Source organism: Dreissena polymorpha, chromosome 13 (genome assembly GCF_020536995.1).
Source record: "Dreissena polymorpha isolate Duluth1 chromosome 13, UMN_Dpol_1.0, whole genome shotgun sequence".
Taxonomy (NCBI): Eukaryota; Metazoa; Mollusca; class Bivalvia; order Myida; family Dreissenidae; genus Dreissena; species Dreissena polymorpha.
In genome coordinates this window covers 48,920,111-48,941,008 of record NC_068367.1, presented here as the reverse complement: position 1 = coordinate 48,941,008, position 20,898 = coordinate 48,920,111, and the positions used below count along the sequence as shown (strand labels likewise).

Below are 20,898 nucleotides of genomic sequence, written 5' to 3'. Positions count from 1 at the left end.
ACATGCATTAAGCCCCGTTTATTCAGAACGCGTCTCATATTAAACACTAACCGCTGAATTACATTAACTAAAAGAAAAAAACAAAACAAAAGCGTGATGTACTAAGACAGTATCAAGACTTTATTGATCTCACAATAATGTACAGACATTTATACACTAATGTGAAATAACACATACGTGTATCATAAATAATTTGATTAAAACAAAATACATAAGTCGAGTAAGCATGATATATCTGTACATTAATAAATGCATTTATAATACACGCAACTCTTGTGAAATGATAATGAAACGAGTAGACATACACATGTTTACCTAAAAATACACTTCTGTGTGCTTACAAAAACAATACAAAAGTATTTTAGTAGTTTTTGTTTCTTTTTAGGCATCTTTAGCATTTTGGCAATTTTTGGACAAGGCTGAAAAGTACATTTTCTATACAAGCAATCAAATGGTTGCTTCAGATTCACATGCTTTTTTAAGAAATGAAGGTTGCACATGTGTCTTATTTATATTTTGTCTGTGTCTTTAATGAATATTATTTATATGTGACTACGTGCTTATTTTTTTTAAGAAATGACATTTTCAAATGTGTGTTATTTATATTTTATCCATGTCTTAAATTGTCTATATTTATATAAGAATACATGCTATACTGCCACTGTCATGCAAAAATGGATCTTATTTCTAAATATCCGCCTAAACACTTTATAAGCGCCGTTTTTAATTAGGCTATCTTTGTTTAAAGAACAGATTACTGTGAACTTAATAAAAATGTGCAACGGTGATGTGGATTCATTCTTGTTGTTAATTTTAAATGTACACAACAATTGAGCAATAAATGAAATCAGTTATTTTGGCAGCATATCCAATGTGTCCAGTACTGTTGAGTAGCCAGGTATTGAACTGATAAGAAAGGTATCACCACAGCAGGTTGCTAATACATGTGTAGACTTCCCCTGTGTTATTATTGTAATAGTTATTTACCTGGAATAAATCAAGTCAGGTAAATGATATAAAAAGGGTTTATCACACCTTTAATCGATAAGCGATTATCTAATTAAAATGTACGGAGTTGATGTAATCAAACGCTGTTTGTTCTCAAGTTTTGTGTATTACTGATGTCAGTCAAAGCATCTCTATCCTTAGTCTTATTTATAAGACGCACACGGAATTTAAAGATACTTTTTGTATGGGCTAAATTCTTTCCAAATATAACCAATATAAAAAGTAGCTTAATATTTGAGAGCGTCAACAAGTTTGTCTACTCTTTCCTATATATCGTTCATACTAAATAAAATAATGACCACTAAGGATCGCTAAGTACCACTAAGGATATTTATGTAATTTGTAGTAATAAGGGGGTAGGTAATTAGGATATATATTTGTGTTTCTCTTGGCCAGTAATTCCAAATATTGATAATTGAAAAATCAAATTAGTTGGCAAACTACCTCATGAACACTTTGGGACTTTTCTAATGCATCAATTTTCAAACTTGAATACCTGAATATTTAGAAGCGCAACGGCTAAATCGGCATGTTGCAAGCCGGTCAGTTATTAAGAAGTGTAAGTTTATGCGTTTTAGTTTTCACACTGTTATTATTTAACGTTGTATGAGTTTGCTATTTGACTTTTGAAGGGACGTTTTTCATTTGTTAAGTTTTATATTTTGTTGTTTTTCAATTTCACTTCAATTTTCAGGAATTATCAGATATGTGTTGCATTATTCTGGGTCCGAATTTGAACACAATCCGTTAAAAAAGGGAGCTACATTGATATGAATAAGTGATGCGTTGGAAAAGTCTCCAAGTGTATATAAAGAGAAATTGAGTGCTTTTCGGTGGCCTAAAATACTATTGTGCTTTATATTTCAACTTAAATCATTCTTTAACGAAGTCATTATTGACTAAATAAATATATATACCTCTTTTCAATCGGCCTTTAAAAACGGCCTTTATAGCTTCCTTCATATAAAAATAAAATAAAAACTGAATTTAGAATCGCAAATTCATTAATATTTGTTTAAATCGTAAAATAACTTTCAATAAAGTTGCATTTTTAATTCAATCTACATTTTTTGGTTTGGTATCTAAAATTATTCTTTTTAAAAAGTTCAGTGGTAGCACAATCATGCCCCTAAATTCTTTAGTAGTAAATTACTGTATGCAAATCATTAATTAATCAATTCAAAATTAATCACCAGTTTGCAAATATATGCCCCTGATGTTTTTGTAAGCCAATAATAGGTGTCATTAACACCTCCTTTTAGGAATATCTCTTTAAAGATCCATTTTACCGAAACCTCCACAACATTCACTAAATAAACACTATTTATCGAACTTGTTATTTACCAATTTCCACTTTACTTTTGCAAAATTCTACATTAAATAACGAAATATCGTATTTTTTGTTGTTAAGTGTACGTGCTTGACATATTTATTGACATATTTATAAATTAGCAGTTTTTTTAATGCAATCGGAATTTGACCTTTAATTTGATGCAATCCACATTTTTTAGCGGCCAAGCGCAGAATACTGTGCATGGCCGCCGATGGTGTATTGTAATATATACAATTATGATAAGAAACAGTAGCAGACAACAGGCATCAGGTTGATAAGAAGAAATGATGTATTTATTGAACGTGAATAACATCACCAACTAAAAATGTTTTGAAATTATAACTTTGCCCAGAATAATTGTATAACATCAATCATTTATCAATGATACTTAAATGCTCTGTTTAAAAGCAAAAATATAAAAATGTTGGCAGAAATAAACAATTATTTTTTTATTTTTTTGTAATATTGGTGGTATTAAGTAAATAACTACGTATAGAAATCGTGAACAATACATAGTAAACTTTTTTTATCATTAATCTACCCATTAAAACAATATATAATATTATGATATTATATATGTGAACTGTGTTCGATACTTACCAAAAAGAAAGGTGCAACTTCAAAAATGTCTTTCTGGTACACAAACTGGAGCGCTTTATATCCAGAATACGAGAACACTGAGTACGAACCCTTACACAAATAATCAGACAAGTACTTTGTCTGGCTAAGTCCCACTAGTAAAGGCATTGTTAGTTGATAAAATCACAAACAACAATTCGAGCACAAGGTCAATTAACACACCTTATATCAATATAGATTCATCAAATGTTTGACCTATTTATCTATATATATATAAAGTCGTGATCAAAGCTAGACTTGTATTGCAGTTATGATTGTTTCATAAAAAAAACTTCTTATTTAAGTATTTGGATCGGAGCGGTTTGACAACAAGCTGTATATCTACTCAAGACAAAACTCTTCGATTGTCAGTAAGAAAGAACAAGAGTATCCCAGATACTATGTTTTGTCGTGAAGTCAAAATAATGAAGGAGCGATTGTCCGGGTTGGAAAAATAATGTAGGAGCGACTCTCTGCCCTGTCAAAACATCGTAGGAGCGACTGTCCGCCCTATCAAAATAACGTAGGAGCGACTGTCCGCCCTGTCAAATTTAGCGTTGGAGCAATTGTCAGTAGGAGCGATTGTCTGGATACCTTTAAAACCAGTTAATTAATTTCGGGGGAAAAAGATACATGTAGTACTTATAGCAATATATATTTTGAACCCAAATGTTATTATAATTCTGGAAAAAACGAGATGAAATGAACGGCAAAATTTTAGAAATGTGTCCTCATTTATCCGTATTATCGTATGGGAAATAACAAAACCGTATACTTTGTAAGTTGAAACAGCCAATATAATAAAAAACAAAAAAACACTATAAAACAAAAACAGTATGTGGAAGCATGCAAAGAGGTAGCAGGGACAGTGTATATCGTTCCTGGGAGTAGATCTTATCATCTTATCAGTCAATAAATTACTGATACTGCACTCGATTTTGCCCGCAGAACGGCCGCATTTAGGGCGGCAGATATGGCCGCAGTGGCCGCAGAATAGTGGTGTCCGGACATCTCATGGTTCCATGAATTTTAAGTCAATAGTGGTAAATTCCTGTTCTATAAATATAATGTAAACAGCTAGTGGGGCAGTGGACAGTTCACGAGTCACTGCGCTTGAATAACGCTTACAAAACCTATTCAGTTTGAGTGATGTAAACAGTTAAAGGAGAGATTTACTGCAATAGATCTAGGGAGTAAACAAATAAAAATTTAACATTTAACAAATAGCAGTGTATACATGCATAGACTTGACTAACTGCAAAGCTCGATACACATATCAGACTAAATAGTATTTATTTCATATACGATAATACTGTTATACAAGGTATGAATTTTGTGAGATGATAAACGTATGTTATCAAATCAAATTATATATTATTTTATATATTATTTATTATATGTTTTCAAATAAAATTATATATTATTTTTATATATTATTTATTATATGTTATGTTCTATGTACAAAATGCATAATCAACTTACCGGTATATTATACATAATGATCGAGTAAAAAGCAAAACAAAAAACATACTGCAGCTCACCGGATCAGCAGCGGGATGTCAGATCGATGCAGTGATCGCACTCAGGCGAGGGAATATGCGCTAATTACGCTTGGCACGGAAATCACGAATCACTGTGTCATTATTGTCATAAAGGTCAATTTTAATGCGCTCTTGTCGTTTGGTTAGCGCGAACACAGAGCCGTTGAAGAACCAAGTTGATTCCATGTCCTTGTGGAGCTGTAGTCGGCTTATCAGTCCTGTATTAAGGGCAGTGACGTCATCCACCAGGCGGTGGCCAGCGTTCCTCATCTCTTTTTGCTTTCTCATCACTGCGCTTTTATGGTCATTATTTCTCAATTTTATGAGAACAGGTCTTGTCTGCCCCTTTTTAGCTGGGATTCGATGAATAGCAACAATCTGTTCTGGCTTGATTTCAATATTTTGTTGTTGAAATAAAGTTGTTATTTTTTCGGAGAGAGCTGTTATGTTTTCGTGTTGGTCCTCTTAAACGTCCATAACTTTAATATTGTTTTTTCTTGAATACTGCTCATTGTGATTGGATCTCTTGCTGTTTTCTTCATTTAACCGCGTATTGTTATTTATTTGATCATTTATACTTTCAATGGCTGTTTTGTGTTCTTTTATCAGTTCTGCTAGTATTTCTCATAGAGTTTCGTTTTTAGATTGTAAGCTTTTTATTTGGTCAGCAAAATTCTTTGGTTATTTCCTTCAAGCTATTTTCTGTGATTTTAATAAGTTTATTTTCAATTTCAAGTTGAATATTTTGTTTCATTTTCATAAGGAATTCTTCATTTCGTTTTTCCATTTCTTTCATTATTTTGGTTACTTTGCTTGTTATTAAGTTTTCAATGTCCTCTTTTTTAAGCATCTGTTCTCGCAGACCTGTTAGTGTCAGTTCCATGGTGTCCAACTGCAGTTTCATGGTGGAGCTGTCAATGATGCTATCGTTGCTTACCTCTGAATTGTTACGTTTACCGGTAGGCCGATCGCTTCCTTTTGCAGCCATTTTACCTGCTGGCTGGTATTTTGATGATTTTGCAGAGTCTTTTGCACTCATAGCACTCATAGACAATATGGACAGGTTTGGTATTTATATATGTTCAGGTGTATTTAGAGTTTATTTTGTAAGTACCATTAGTAGTGACAGGTAAAAGCTGACATTACAATCAATTAGCCACAATTCAAGCCCTTGCACAAATACACTATATGACGAAGTATTAAAAGCCATGCATTCTTTGTTTACCCTAACATAAGACATACCGGTACACATTTCTATAGCTTATTTGTAATCCAACCAGATTTGGAAATACTAGTTCTACTATTATTGATTTGATCTTAACTTCAGATAAGGACAAAATTTCACAGTCTGGTGTAATACAAACTTCTTTTAGTGACCATTTTGTAATATTTTGTACCAGGAAATCTGTCAAGTCATATATCGGTACTCATAATACTGTTAATTTAAGGTCTTTGAAAAAATACAATAAGGAGAATTTTCAAGCTAGTTTGTTATCAACTGATTGGACTCCTGTTTTGTCATGTGACAGTGCAAGTGAAGCTTGGGATATTTTTAAGAAATTGTTTATTTCTGTTATTGATAGCATAGCTCCTGTGAAACAAGTCAGATTAAAGCAAAGGACTGAACCTTGGATGGACTCAGATATTTTGCAGGCTATAAATGAAAGAGATAGAGCTTTTCACAAATATAATGTTGATAAGTCTGAAATAAGTTATAACACTTTTAAGAAATTGAGAAATTCTGTTCAAAGTCTTATTCTTAGTGCTAAGAAAAATTATTACAAAAGTACCCTAGAAGAAAACAAAAATAATTCTAATTCTCTATGGAAAATACTTAAATCCCTTGGCTTGCCTTCAAAGAAAGGTTCTTCTACTCCTAATGCAAATATATGCTTAAAAATAAATGACAGTATTTGTTTTGAAAAGAAATGTATTGCTGAGACATTTAACAGCTACTACACAACAGTTGCTTCTGAACTTGTTAAGAAACTTCCAGAAAAGGTATACACATATGGCTGTAGTTTTATTTATTCATTTTACAGTAGTAAAGGGGTTCATCCTAATAGTTATTCCTTTTCACTTGTGACTGAGAGTATAGTCTTGAAATACTTAAATTCACTTAGTATTAAAAAGGCCACTGGGTTGGATGGTATACCTTCTAGGTTTGTAAAGGATGGGTCTTCTATCATTGCTGCCCCCCTTGCTCATGTCATTAACTTGTCACTTATACAAGGGGTCGTCCCTGATGATCTTAAGTCTGCAAGAGTTGTCCCTCTTTTTAAGAAGAATGATAAGCTTTGTGTTGGTAATTACAGACCTGTCTCTATTTTAAATATCATTTCAAAGATACTTGAACGTGTTGTGTATGACCAAGTTGAAAAGTATTTCCAAGATCAAGACTTATTGTATAAATATCAGTCTGGGTTTAGGAGGGGTTATTCCACCGACACATGTCTTATTCACTTATCTGACTTCATTAGAGGTGAAAATGATAAAGGTAATGTTGTAGGCATGGTTCTTTTAGACTTACAGAAGGCTTTTGATACCGTGGACCACTCGATACTTTTAATGAAACTTCGTGCTTCTGGTCTGGGAGATGATATAACAATGTGGTAACAGTCATATTTGTCTGACAGGAAACAGCTTGTTGATGTGTCTGGCACCTTTTCGTCGTCAGAAAATATTTCCTGTGGTGTCCCACAGGGCTCCATTCTTGGTCCCTTGTTATTTTTAATCTACGTAAATGATATGTCAGCTGTTGTTAAACATAAATTACTCTTGCATGCTGATGATTCTGCCATTTTAGTTTCGGATAAAAGTATATCTACGGTTGAGAAGATGCTTAGTGATGATCTAAAGCAAGTCAGTGAATGGTTAATTGACAACAAACTGTCATTGCACCTAGGTAAGACCGAATCAATTCTGTTTGGTTCACGGCAGAAACTCAGGTCACAATCCTTTCTAAATATTTCATGTGATGGAACACCCATTTCATCTACATCATCAGTCAAGTATTTAGGGGTTACAATTGATCAAAATTTGTCTTTTACTTCTATGGCAGAGTCAGTCATCAAGAAGGCCAATGCAAGGTTAAAGTTTTTATATCGAAAAAAGGAATTTTTATCCACAGATACTAGAAGGCTTCTAGTCATGTCTTTAATTCAATGCCATTTTGACTTCAGTTGCTCTGTTTGGTACACTGGTTTAACTCAAATGTTAAAAAACAAGTTACAGGTCACCCAAAATAAACTTATCAGGTTCATATTAAATTTACATCCAAGGTCTCACATTGGTAAAGAACATTTTACTAGACTTAACTGGTTGCCTATTGAAAGTCGAGTAAACCAGATCACACTTTGTCATGTTTTTAAAATAAGCTCTAAGTTGGCTCCGCTATATATGGAAGATAATTTTACTCCTATCAGTAATATTCACAATAAGAATACTAGGTTCAGAGTTAGAACACAGTCAGACTCTCCTAATACTGATCTAAACATGCATGATTGCAATAGGTTTGCCATTCCAAGGGTCAAGGGTTCTGGCAAAAAGTCATTTGCTTTCAATGGGTGTACTCTCTGGAACTCTCTTTCTCAGCATATCAGAGATGCCAAAAGTATTCCATCTTTTAAACACAGTGTTAGGGAGCATTTTTTAAGCCAGATAGATTTTTAATGTGCATCTTTTTAAGATTTCTTACTGTTGATTTAACTTGAATGTCAATATAGATAGATTTATTGTGTCTTATCTAGTTGCTGTATGATTATTCTTTAGCTTGGCAAATAATTTTATGTTAATTTTTAAACACTTAAATTGTGATAACTTCTTAATAATTGTCTAGTCTAGAACTTATGAGAATATATTCTATGCATTTAGGTGAGTGTAACTTAAATATGTCATATGTCTTTCATTATTATTCAATGTGATATTACTATATACTGTGATATAAAACGTTGTCTCCTATGTCATACAATATTATAACTAAAGGACCACAATGGAAATAAGGGTTTAATTGCAAACCCTTTATTGTGCAATCCTTAACGTATAATGTTGATTGACATGGCTTTGTTTATACATGCAGGTTGTTTTTTATTACTTATTGTGTGTATATAACATGCTGCCATGTAAATCTATGCATTTTATGTTGAAATAAATCTATCTATCTATCTATAAATATCATGTTAAACTACGCATTATGTTCATCGTTAATTTCGTAAATTATAGACTATTTATACAGACTACTACATGTTGTATATATAATAATGTCAACACATTTATTATGCTCCCCAAAATTTTTTTTGGGGGGAGCACATAGTTGCCGCTTCGTCTGTCCGTGCGTGTGTCCGCCTGTCTGTCCGTCCATGCACAATTTTTGTCCGGGCTATTTCTCAGCAACTATGACCGGAATTCAATTAAACTTTATGGGAAGCTTCACTATCAAGAGGAGATGTGCATATTATAAGCCGGTTCTGGTCGGATGATTTTTCACAGACTTACCGCCCTTTGAAATTTTCCATTAACTGTACATATAGTGCAATTCTTATCCGGGCTTTTTCTCAGCAACTAATGACCAGAATTCAATTAAACTTTATGGGAAGCTTCACTACCAAGGGGAGATGTGCATATTATCAGCAGGTTTTGGTCGCATGATTTTTCACAGAGTTATGGCCCTTTGAAATTTTCCATTAACTGTACACATAGTGCAAATCTTGTCCGGGCTATTTCTCAGCAATTAATGACCGGAATTCAATGAAACTTTATGGGAAGCTTCACTATCAAGAGATTTGCATATTATCAGCAAGTTCTAGTTGGATGATTTTTCACAGAGTTATGTCCCTTTGAAATTTTCCTTTAACTGTACATATAGTGCAATTCTTGTCCGGGCTATTTCTCAGCAACTAATAACTGGAATTCAATCAAACTTTATGGGAAGCTTCACTACCAAGAGCAAATGTGCATATTATCAGCCGGTTCTGGTCGGATGATATTTCACAGATTTATGGCCCTTTGAAATTTTACTTTAACTGTACATATAGTGCAATTCTTGTCCGGGCTATTTCTCAGCAACTAATGACCGGAATTCAATCAAACTTTATGGGAAGCTTCACTAGCAAGAGGAAATGTGCATATTATCAGCTGGTTCTGGTCGGATGATTTTTCACAGAGTTATGGCCCTTTGAAATTTTCCATTGTACATAAAGTACAATTCTTGTCCGAGCTATTTCTCAGCAACTTATTACGGGAATTCAATTAAACTTTATGGGAAGCTTCACTACCAACAGGAGATGTGCATATTATCAGCTGGTTATGGTCAGATGATTTTTCACAGAGTTATGGCCTTTTGAAATTTTCTATAAACTGTACATATAGTGCAATTCTTGTCCGGGCTATTTCTCCCTAACTACTTACTGGACTTCAATGAAGCTTTATGGGAAGCTTAACTACCTTGAGGAGATGCGCATTTTATTAGTGGGTTCTGGTTAGATGATTTATTTAGAGAGTTATGGCCCCTTTGAAATTTTTAAGTTGCTAAACCATCCATCGTATTATTTTGTCCAAAGTTATGCCCCTCAAGACGTTTCCTTTTATCTGAATATATAGTGCAATATTGGGACAAAAAAACCTTTGGGGAGCATCACCTGTCTTCGACGGTTTCTTGTTATCCATATCGGCCAAAGTTGGTCCATTCCCTTTGTTCATGAACAGATTTGTCAGGATTGTAAAATATTGTTTAGACTTTATACTGTAAAATAAGGCAATTGTATTCTTAAAAGTGTTTCACTATAACAGAGGTTAGAAATTTCACGAAAAAAAAAACGTAAACAATTATTTGTCATCGAAAGTATGGGACATTCCTACCCCAACCAATTTTAAGGATGTGTGGCTTTTCCCTGAATCTGTGAACACTGACCACTTTATCGCTTTACTCACTAATGGAAATGACAGTGTCACATGAAACTAGCTCAATGATTTTATTGAATGAACTAAAACCTGTATTTAAAAGGTCAGACATTGTATCTTGATCTTGTTAAAATAAAAAGCATAGGGACAAATAGCTTAGTTATCTTTGTGGCCTCACGAATTATCTATAGGGAAATGGGAAAACACCAGAATATTGTCAGAGATCAACGCAAATATGTAATCTTAATGATATTGAAGATGAATACCTCTATGATCTAAAATGACCCCATTTTGCTGGCATTAAGAAGTAATTTATTCCAAAGTATTATAGATTCGTTCAAATATGTTCAAGTCTATTGAACTCAAACTCGTTCTTTTTTTTCTAAATAAGCAACAAACTTTATTGGTATGGTAATGAAGAAATATAAGGGTTTTTGATTCAGTCTTTGAACTTTATCAAATCAAGTAACAATTAAAATCCAAAAACATAACCTATAAACTTGTATACCAAGCTTTCAACACATTTTTTATAGCAGGTTATAATTGTGTAACATTTTGATTGGCTGCCACACAGGGATGTGAGCATATCGGTTGCCAGCTGCGGATGCCTCTGGGAGTCACACATACAGCTGGTGGAACCAGAGTCCAAAGTAGTGTTTACTGATGCCGGGAACCAGTGCTATAAATGGGCAGCCAAAGTCTGTGGTGAGTAGAACTAGAGGTCAGTAGAACTGGTGAACCGAAGGGGGCAGATGGAGATGGCGTATTTACAGTATATTAAGAATCGTACCAATGATAAAGTTTAGAATTAGCTACTGACTTAAATCTTTTATTAGTTAGTCTCCTTCAGGTATTATTAGCTTTTTTTCAGGAAGATGTAAATAAATTATGGCTATTTTTCTGAACAACAAAGTTTAAATTGAAACTTCCTGTAGAGAGACAAGATCCATATTTATTGAATTTTTGCTTAATTATGTTATAAATACATAGATAAATTAAATCACTATTTGTATTGCATTATGTTTTATATTCCATTACATTTCATGCCAAACATAAATTATTTACCATCTAACCATTTAGAATAAAAACAAACACATTTGTTTAGATGTCACAGGGCTCGACATTAAAGGTAGTCCGACTGTCCGGGACAACCAAAGTGTTAGTCCGGACAAGTTAATTAAGAATTTGCTAGTCAGACAGGACAAGTGGTCGTTATAATTTAATTACTTAGAACAAATGCCTTTAAATCCGTTATTTCTGTGGAGTAACCACCCTTTTTTTAAAAATATATATTTTGTTTACGTTTAAACGACAAAGCACGAGATATTCCGATAGTTCCATGGGATACTACACCGTACTGATTATAAGGGAAGCAACCCTGAACATTTTTTCTTTGCCAAGATAACAAGATTATTCTCCCTTGTAGTGAAAATGCATTTTACAACACCGGTACACATTGATCTTTAAGACAAATAAAGTAGTATGGTGGCAAAACACAAGTTTTTGTCAGTTATTTTGGCTTTGTATAATGTTTAAAAAATCAATAATATCCAGTTTTCCTGTTATCTTGTCAGTTCTTTTTGTATTGAAATTTCCTAAAATTAAGTTAACATGTATTTTGAATGCTTTCAGTCTTTATGATTTGAGCATTTTGTATAATTTAATTATTTTGCAAATAACTGAGCAAAATAAGATATAATGGTCAGGACAAGTTGCTTTCTGGTCAGGACAAGTGAAGTTTTGGTCTACTTGTCCGACTGGACAAGTGGCTCCAAAAGTTAATGTCGAGCCCTGTGTCATGACAGGCAGGGTATTTTATTCAATTGGGCTTTCTACACATAAATGCAAATGTTAATGCTACTGACAACCGTATGTCTGCATTTCGCAACAGAGATCGACCTCAATGGCACCGCTTTATTGAAGAGTCGAGACGTCAGTAAACGTTGCGACATCCTTCCAATCAATATAGGAACTGAAACGATACTAAATCAAATGTAAAGGACAGGTGTTTACACGTATTATTAAACCAGCACATTTGTGGCATGCGAATAGTTCAATATTATTTAACACATCAGGCGGTAAGCCTAAACTAAAAATCACTCAAGAGCACAATTTAACTACACCATTCAAAAGCGCAAGCCCATGGACACCATGGCCCGAACAACCCGCCCGACCCAGCCTATGCCCAAAGCGCACACAGGACGCCCCCAATGCCCATAAACCAGGCAAATCGCAAAAATTAAACACAGTGGAACATAAATTTGTAACAACCAGCTTCGATATTTGCAAGATTTATCCACCACCACCAATCAAGAGAAATGCACATGACTTCATGTACACCCCAAACAAAAATTGGTAGTAATGAACGATTCAGGTTTTACCGCGAGCGGGATACGCAACCCTACTGCCATTTTTCTTTTTCTTTCTTTTGTTAGCTCACCTGTCACGAAGTGACATGGTGAGCTTATGTGACCATGTGATGTCCGGCGTTCCTTGTGCGTGCGTGCGTGTGTGCGTGCGTCCGTCCGTCAACAATTTGTTTGTGTAGACAGTAGAGGTCACAGTTTTCATCCAATCTTTATGAAATTTGGTCAGAATGTTTATCTTGATGAAATCTGGGTTGGGATTGTATTTGGGTCATCTGGGGTCAAAAACTAGGTCACTAGGTCACATAATAGGTCAAATAATATAAAAACTTCTGGTAGACAATAGAGGTCGCAGTTTTCATCCGATCTTTATGAAATTTGGTCAGAATGTTTATCTTGATAAAATCTAGGTTTGGATTGTATTTGGGTCATCTGGGGTCAAAAACTAGGTTACTATGTCAAATAATTGAAAATTCATCAACAATTTGTGTGAGTAGACAGTATAGGTCACAGTTTTCATCCAATGTTTATGAAATTTGGTCAGAATGTTAATCTTGTCAAAATCTGGGCTGGGATTGTATTTGGGTCATCTGGGATCAAAAACTAGATCACTAGGTCAAAAACAAGGTCAAATAATAGAAAAACCTTGTGTAGACAATAGAGGTCGCAGTTTTCATCCAATCTTTATGAAATTTGGTCAGAATGTTTATCTTGATGAAATCTGGCTTGGGAATGTATTTGGGTCATCTGGGCTCAAAAACTAGGTCACTAGGTCAAATAATAGAAAAACCTTGTGTAGACAAATGAGGTCGCAGTTTTCATCCAATCTTTATAAAATTTGGTCAGAATGTTTATCTTGATAACATCTGGGTTGGGATTGTATTTGGGTCATCTGAGGTAAAAAACAAGGTCACTAGGTCAAATAATAGAAAAACCGTCAACAATTTATTTGTGTAGACAGTAGAGGTCACAGTTTTCATCCAAACTTTATGAAATTTGGTCAGAATGTTTATCTTGATAAAATCTGGGTTAGGATTGTATTTGGGTCATCTGGGTCAAAAACTAGGTCATTAGGCAAAAAACTAGGTCACTAGGTGAAATAATAGAAAAACCTTGTATAGACAATAGAGGTTGCAGTTTTCATCCAATCTTTATGAAATGTGGTCAGAATGTTTATCTTGATGAAATCTGGGTTGGGATTGTTTTCGGGTCATCTTGGGTCAAAAACTAGGTCACTAGGTCAAATAATAGAAAAAACCTTGTGTAGACAATTGAGGTCTAAGTTTTCATCCAATCTTCATGAAATCTGGTCAGAATGTTTGTCTTGATGAAATCTGGGTTGGGATTGTATTTGGGTCACCTGGGGTCAAAAACTAGGTCAATAGGTGAAATATCAGTAAAACCTTGTGTAGACAATAGAGGTCACAGTTTTCAGTTATCTTTATGAAAGTTGGTCAGAAGGTTTATCTTGATGAAAACTGGGTTGGGATTGTATTTGGTTATTTAGGTGAGCGATTCAGGGCCATCATGGCCCTCTTGTTTTTCTTTTAATGGCAGGGGGACATATGAGGATCCATGGCTCAAGACCTGTGTCAAGGCCTTCATCACCTTCCGAAACCTCTAATGTTAGAGAAATCTGCACATAATCAGCGTTTACTATATCGTAAACATTTAACTATTCCTTTATAAAACCACAGAACTGAGAAAAATTGAGTATAACACGTATACTGGTTAATGCAGGGTTCGACACTAAGGCACGTCCGACAGACATTGTCTAGTAAGATCGGTGGTCGGGCTAGTAAAACTGCGGGCTAGCTTGTCCGACTGGTCGTACATAAATTAAAAAAAATCTATACTGATTCATATAACTATAAATAATTGCTGTGAAAACCTTTACTTTTAATCTGTAAAATTACTCTTGAATCCGTTATTTACATTAAAACAAAACTAGTATATTTAAATAAACGCGGAGCATTCACATGATTCATCGCTATTTTTAGACGCAAAGGAGAGCTTCCTGCAGAAATTGCTTGTTTCAATTGGTCAAGTTGTAATGAATATTAATGATTTTCTGCAGTGTCGTAAAACTGTAGAGCATGATTTTACGTCTTCTATCGAAAATTGGTATCGTCACTGTAAACATTTTTGTGAAGCAGACAAGATAATGTAATTTAAAGAATGGCTTTGTTCAAGTTCGGATTTTTGTCCGACAAATCAGTTAATGAAAAAAAGAATCCGACGCCTACCTGACACGAAACGTAAATATGAAGAAACAAGAAAACGTCAATTTTATCCTAGATGGAAAATCGAGTCAGTTCCCATGGCTTGAATTTGACGAAGAAAAGCAAAAAAAAGGGTTATTTTATTGTTTTACTATAAGCATAAAAAATCTGGTGTTCACTGATAATTTACTGATAAATCCTGATTAAACAGTCACATGACACAATTGTGTTCATTTGCTATGTCATTTATGGTCTAGTAGACATCAGGTTCGGGCTAGTACATTTTAAGAGGAGCTGGTCCGACGGTCTTGCTGTAATAAAAGTTAATGTCGAACCCTGTAATGTCCGGAACAAATGCCCATCTTTATCTCAAGTCATTTGTCTGCTCTCATAAAACTCACTGAAACACATAAAAAATAATATTAACCTTTAAACAAACAGAGCATAAATATATAAAACGATTTTAATTACGTCCACGCTCTACCCTGCTTGCCTGTCGAGTGACCAAACCTACAAATATGTGCACGAGGAAATCTTTATTTCCGCACCATTGAACATGCACCAACTTCAAAACCTGTATAGCCAGTTTATTCAATCACACACCGATAATAAATACATTTATCACTTAAATGTGCTCATTCAGCTATTTTAGAGAAACAGGAAAGTGTCAGCATAGTAAAACCTATTGCGGAGCTTTTACGACGAGTGAAAAAACTAGAATACGCTGGGGAAGTTGCTCTTGAAAAAGAGATAGCCAAAAGTCGTCGAAGAACTGGTGTGACCTTACCATCATTGCCTTTCATTACTGGTAATAAATTGGTATTCCATGTGTTACAGTTAACTCTTTACCACTCAGATACGCATTTTGATGCGTTTGTAGTCTCTTAGAAAATCATATTAAATTTTAAACCTTTCTTGCTAGATTCAAGTTTTAAAGGTTTTATTCCCAATCCAAAGATACTGAGCAGAAAACGTGAAAAGACTGGGAGTTACTTGCTGGATGAATAAGCCATTTTTAGTGTGAGCAAATCAGCATGCGCTTGACTGCTTAACTATGCTATGGAAAGAAAACCACTGCCTGTTGCAGAGGACAGCAGTGGGTGTATACAGGGTCTCTGGTGTATATGACTAATAGTGTTTAACAGCTTTTAAGACAACATTGGCCAGTCAAGTGTTTATCATTGAAATCTGTACATATTGGCTGCTTTCAGGGAAAACGGGACTTAATGTATGTCAAATAAGATTAGCCTGTGCACACTGATTAGCATGTGCAATGCGCACAAACAAATCAAGGACGACGTTTCTGATTTTATAATGTTTTTCTTTTAATGAGAGTCTCTGGTACTGGGATGACAATTAATGGATATGCATTCAGCCCTGTTTTCCCAAAATGAAGCTTAAATTATATTTTTTATTAATGATTTAAAAAAACACGTCTGGACCTGTGCTTTAAGACACACTCTTTATAAATTTGAATGGGTTGTGATCATCTAAAACTTGCAAAATAAAAAGCTATAACATTATTGAAACTGAGTTGCATCTAAACTTATACAACAGCGAACACCTACAGTGCCTTCAGCGCTTTGATTTCCTTGGCTATTGAGTAGGAAAGGGTAAACAATTTGAAGTATTGTATTCAATTAAGCACCAATCAAGTTAATGCTCATTTGAGTATAAGAATGGTGGAATAAAACTGCTTGTATATAAAATTGATCAATTGGTCATAACTTATATGTTTGTTTCTCCTCTTATTTCAGAAAAGCCTCTACCAAAACCTGTTAAGAAAGAAGTTAGCATTATAGGGGAGATTAATCGGGGTATGTTTTTTCTTCAAGCTTATAATAAGTTGTCTTTTGATATTACCAGATGTATGAAGCCTTCATATCATAACATAAAACATAATAAATGTGTAGAACTGTGCACATGTTTGTCATTTATCTTAAGGATCTTAAATCCAGGTCAACTGATAATATATCATGTCAATTATTTTTACTACAAGCTTTTTTTTAACAATTAGTTCTTGCCAGTCAAAACTATTTGTCAATAAGTTTATGACAATTTGATGAAAAGTTGTCTTTAAATATTACCAGATGTATGAAGCCTTCATATCATAACATAAAACATAATAAATGTGTAGAACTGTGCACATGTTTGTCATTTATCTTAAGGATCTTAAATCCAGGTCAACTGATAATATATCATGTCAATTATTTTTACTACAAGCTTTTTTAAACAATTAGTTCTTGCCAGTCAAAACTATTTTTCAATAAGTTTTTGACAATTTGATAAAAACTTGACTACCGGTAATGTGTCCTGTTGAATATTGCAGGATCCAGCCCTATCCCATACTGTTTTAACATTACCTTACATACCAATGCTGATGCATTTGTAGTCTCTTAGAAAATCATATTAAATTTTAAACCTTTCTTGCTAGATTCAAGTTTTAATGGTTTTATTCCCAATCTAAAGATACTGAGCAGAAAACTTGAAAAGACTGGGAGTTACTTGCTGGATGAATAAGCCATTTTTTACTTTGCTATTGAGTAGGAAAGGGTAAACAATTTAAAGTTTTGTATTCAATTAAGCACCAATCAAGTTAATGCTCAGTTGAGTATAAGAATGGTGGAGTAAGACTGCTTGTATATAAAATTTGAAATGATTAAATTGTATCAGTGCTTAAGTCAGACATAGCTGGGTGGGGGGAGTTACATGACAGTTATTTTATTTTTGAGTCAATTCTTGTGACTTATTTATCAACGTGGCATACCAATATTATTCATTAAATTTTCTTCACATGCTCATTTAAACTTACATGCACATTGAAACAACAGAAAACAAATCTAAAAACATCCATTTGTATACATAGGTTGGAGTCATTAAGCATTTCTCTTGTCTGTCCATCAGTATGACAACAAGAAATGTTGTGTGATCAATACCTCTGACTGCTGGTTTGATGAAGCACAAACTGCATAACCCAGCAATTAGTTGAGTCGCGTTCTCAGAAAACTGGGCATAATGCATGTGCGTAAAGTGTCGTCCCAGATTAGCCTGTGCAGTCTGCACAGGCTAATCAGGGATGACACTTTCGGCCTAAACTTGATTTTGGTAAGGAGGGACTTCCTTACTAAATATACCATAAAAGCAGAAAGTGGCGTCCCTGATTAGCCTGTGCGGACTGCACAGGCTAATCTGGGACGACACTTTACGCACATGCATTAAGCCCAGTTTTTTTCAGAACGCAACTCAATTTAAGGCAGGATTATGGACCTTTTTTTATTCCCAATCCAAAGATACTGAGCAGAAAAATTGAAAAGACTGGTAGTTACTTGCTGGATGAATAAGCCATTTTCAGTGTGGGCGTAAGCTCACGCTAATGTTACAGAGCACATTTTGCAAATCAGTATGCGCTTAACTGCTTAACTACGCTATGGAAAGACAAACTCTGCCTGTTGCAGAGGACAGGAGTGGGTGTATACAGGGTCTCTGGTGTATATGACTAAAAGTGTTTAACAGCTTTTAAGACAACATTGGCCAGTCAAGTGTTTATCATTGAAATCTGTACATATTGGCTGCTTTCAGGGAAAACGGGACTTAATGTATGTCAAATAAGATTAGCCTGTGCACACTGATTAGCATGTGCAATGCGCACAAGCAAATCAAGGACGACGTTTCTGATTTTATAATGTTTTTCTTTTAATGAGAGTCTCTGGTACTGGGATGACAATTAATGGATATGCATTCAGCCCTGTTTTCCCAAAATGAAGCTTAAATTATATTTTTTATTAATGATTTAAAAGAAACACGTCTGGACCTGCGCTTTAAGACACACCCTTTATAAATTTGAATGGGTTGTGATCATCTAAAACTTGCAAAATAAAAAGCTATAACATTTTTGAAACTGAGTTGCAACTAAACTTATACAACAACGAACACCTACAGTGCCTTCAGCGCTTTGATTTCCTAGGCTATTGAGTAGGAAAGGGTAAACAATTTGAAGTATTGTATTCAATTAAGCACCAATCAAGTTAATGCTCATTTGAGTATAAGAATGGTGGAATAAGACTGCTTGTATATAAAATTGATCAATTGGTCATAACTTATATGTTTGTTTCTCCTCTTATTTCAGAAAAGCCTCTACCAAAACCTGTTAAGAAAGAAGTTAGCATTATAAGGGAGATTAATCGGGGTATGTTTTTTCTTCAAGCTTATAATAAGTTGTCTTTTGATATTACCAGATGTATGAAGCCTTCATATCATAACATAAAACATAATAAATGTGTAGAACTGTGCACATGTTTGTCGTTTATCTTAAGGATCTTAAATCCAGGTCAACTGATAATACAAAAACGTATATCATGTCAATTATTTTTACTACAAGCTTTTTTAAACAATTACATGTAGTTCTTGCCAGTCAAAACTATTTGTCAATAAGTTTTTGACAATTTGATAAAAACTTGACTACCGGTAATGTGTCCTGTTGAATATTGCAGGATCCAGCCCTATCCCATACTGTTTTAACATTACCTTACATACCAATGCTGATGCGTTTGTAGTCTCTTAGAAAATCATATTAAATTTTAAACCTTTCTTGCTAGATTCAAGTTTTAAAGGTTTTATTCCCAATCTAAAGATACTGAGCAGAAAACTTGAAAAGACTGGGAGTTACTTGCTGGATGAATAAGCCATATTTTACTTTGCTATTGAGTAGGAAAGGGTAAACAATTTGAAGTATTGTATTCAATTGAGCACCAATGAAGTTAATGCTCAGTTGAGTATAAGAATGGTGGAGTAAGACTGCTTGTATATAAAATTGGAAATGATTAAATTGTATCAGTGCTTAAGTCAGACATAGCTGGGTGGGGGGAGTTACATGACAGTTATTTTATTTTTGAGTCAATTCTTGTGACTTATTTATCAACGTGGCATACCAATATTATTCATTAAATTTTCTTCACATGCTCATTTAAACTTACATGCACATTGAAACAACAGAAAACAAATCTAAAAACATCCATTTGTATACATAGGTTGGAGTCATTAAGCATTTCTCTTGTCTGTCCATCAGTATGACAACAAGAAATGTTGTGTGATCAATACCTCTGACTGCTGGTTTGATGAAGCACAAACTGCATAACCCAGCAATTAGTTGAGTCGCGTTCTCAGAAAACTGGGCATAATGCATGTGCGTAAAGTGTCGTCCCAGATTAGCCTGTGCAGTCTGCACAGGCTAATCAGGGATGACACTTTCGGCCTAAACTTGATTTTGGTAAGGAGGGACTTCCTTGAAACTAAATATACCATAAAAGCGGAAAGTGGCGTCCCTGATTAGCCTGTGTGGACTGCACAGGCTAATCTGGGACGACACTTTACGCACATGCATTAAGCCCAGTTTTTTTCAGAACGCAACTCAATTTAAGGCAGAATTATGGACCTTTGTCTTTTTTGCGGCTCTAGAATATAGAGTACCAGAAATAGTGCAACCCAAATCCTAAATGAATTTGCTCAAACATTCATTGATAATGACTTTAATTGGCAGATAATTGCCTATGATGAAATTTGGCTGCAACCTGTTATGGCATAAATATTTGCCCTTTGTCTTTTTATCCAATTTTGAACATCTCCAAACTTGGTGTGCTTCTCTCAAACAGATTTGCAGATTTTGCTAAAACTTTCACAACGAAGAATCTTTATATGAAGGTGATCAAAACGTAAGGAATTGCTGAAATGTGGCTCTAACCGATTTAGGCAGAATTATTACCTGTTATTCAATTTTCAGTAGTAGCAGTGTCAAGGTCAAACTGAGGTTAAAGGTCAAACTATCTGTACCCTATCTTGTTATTTTTTTATTTTCAATTAAATGATAAAATAATTCTCGCAGGCTAAAGAAAAATGAACATGAGAAAATTCGTCAT

The 20,898-nt window shown here is 34.3% G+C and overlaps 1 protein-coding gene across 8 annotated transcripts in view; it reads left to right on the top strand.

Annotated features, from left to right (window-relative positions):
• Positions 1-20,898, top strand: part of LOC127855348 (uncharacterized) — a 62,920-nt gene that overhangs the window by 24,149 nt on the left and 17,873 nt on the right. For 2 of the 8 annotated variants that reach the window (XM_052390839.1, XM_052390841.1), the window contains exons 3-6: positions 10,973-11,103; positions 15,630-15,794; positions 16,744-16,803; positions 19,113-19,172. In XM_052390839.1, coding sequence (XP_052246799.1) covers positions 10,973-11,103; positions 15,630-15,794; positions 16,744-16,803; positions 19,113-19,172 — 416 coding nt within the window. The remainder of the gene's footprint in view (positions 1-10,972; positions 11,104-15,629; positions 15,795-16,743; positions 16,804-19,112; positions 19,173-20,898) is intronic. The other 6 variants (XM_052390840.1, XM_052390845.1, XM_052390843.1 and 3 more) reach the window with 6 other exon arrangements.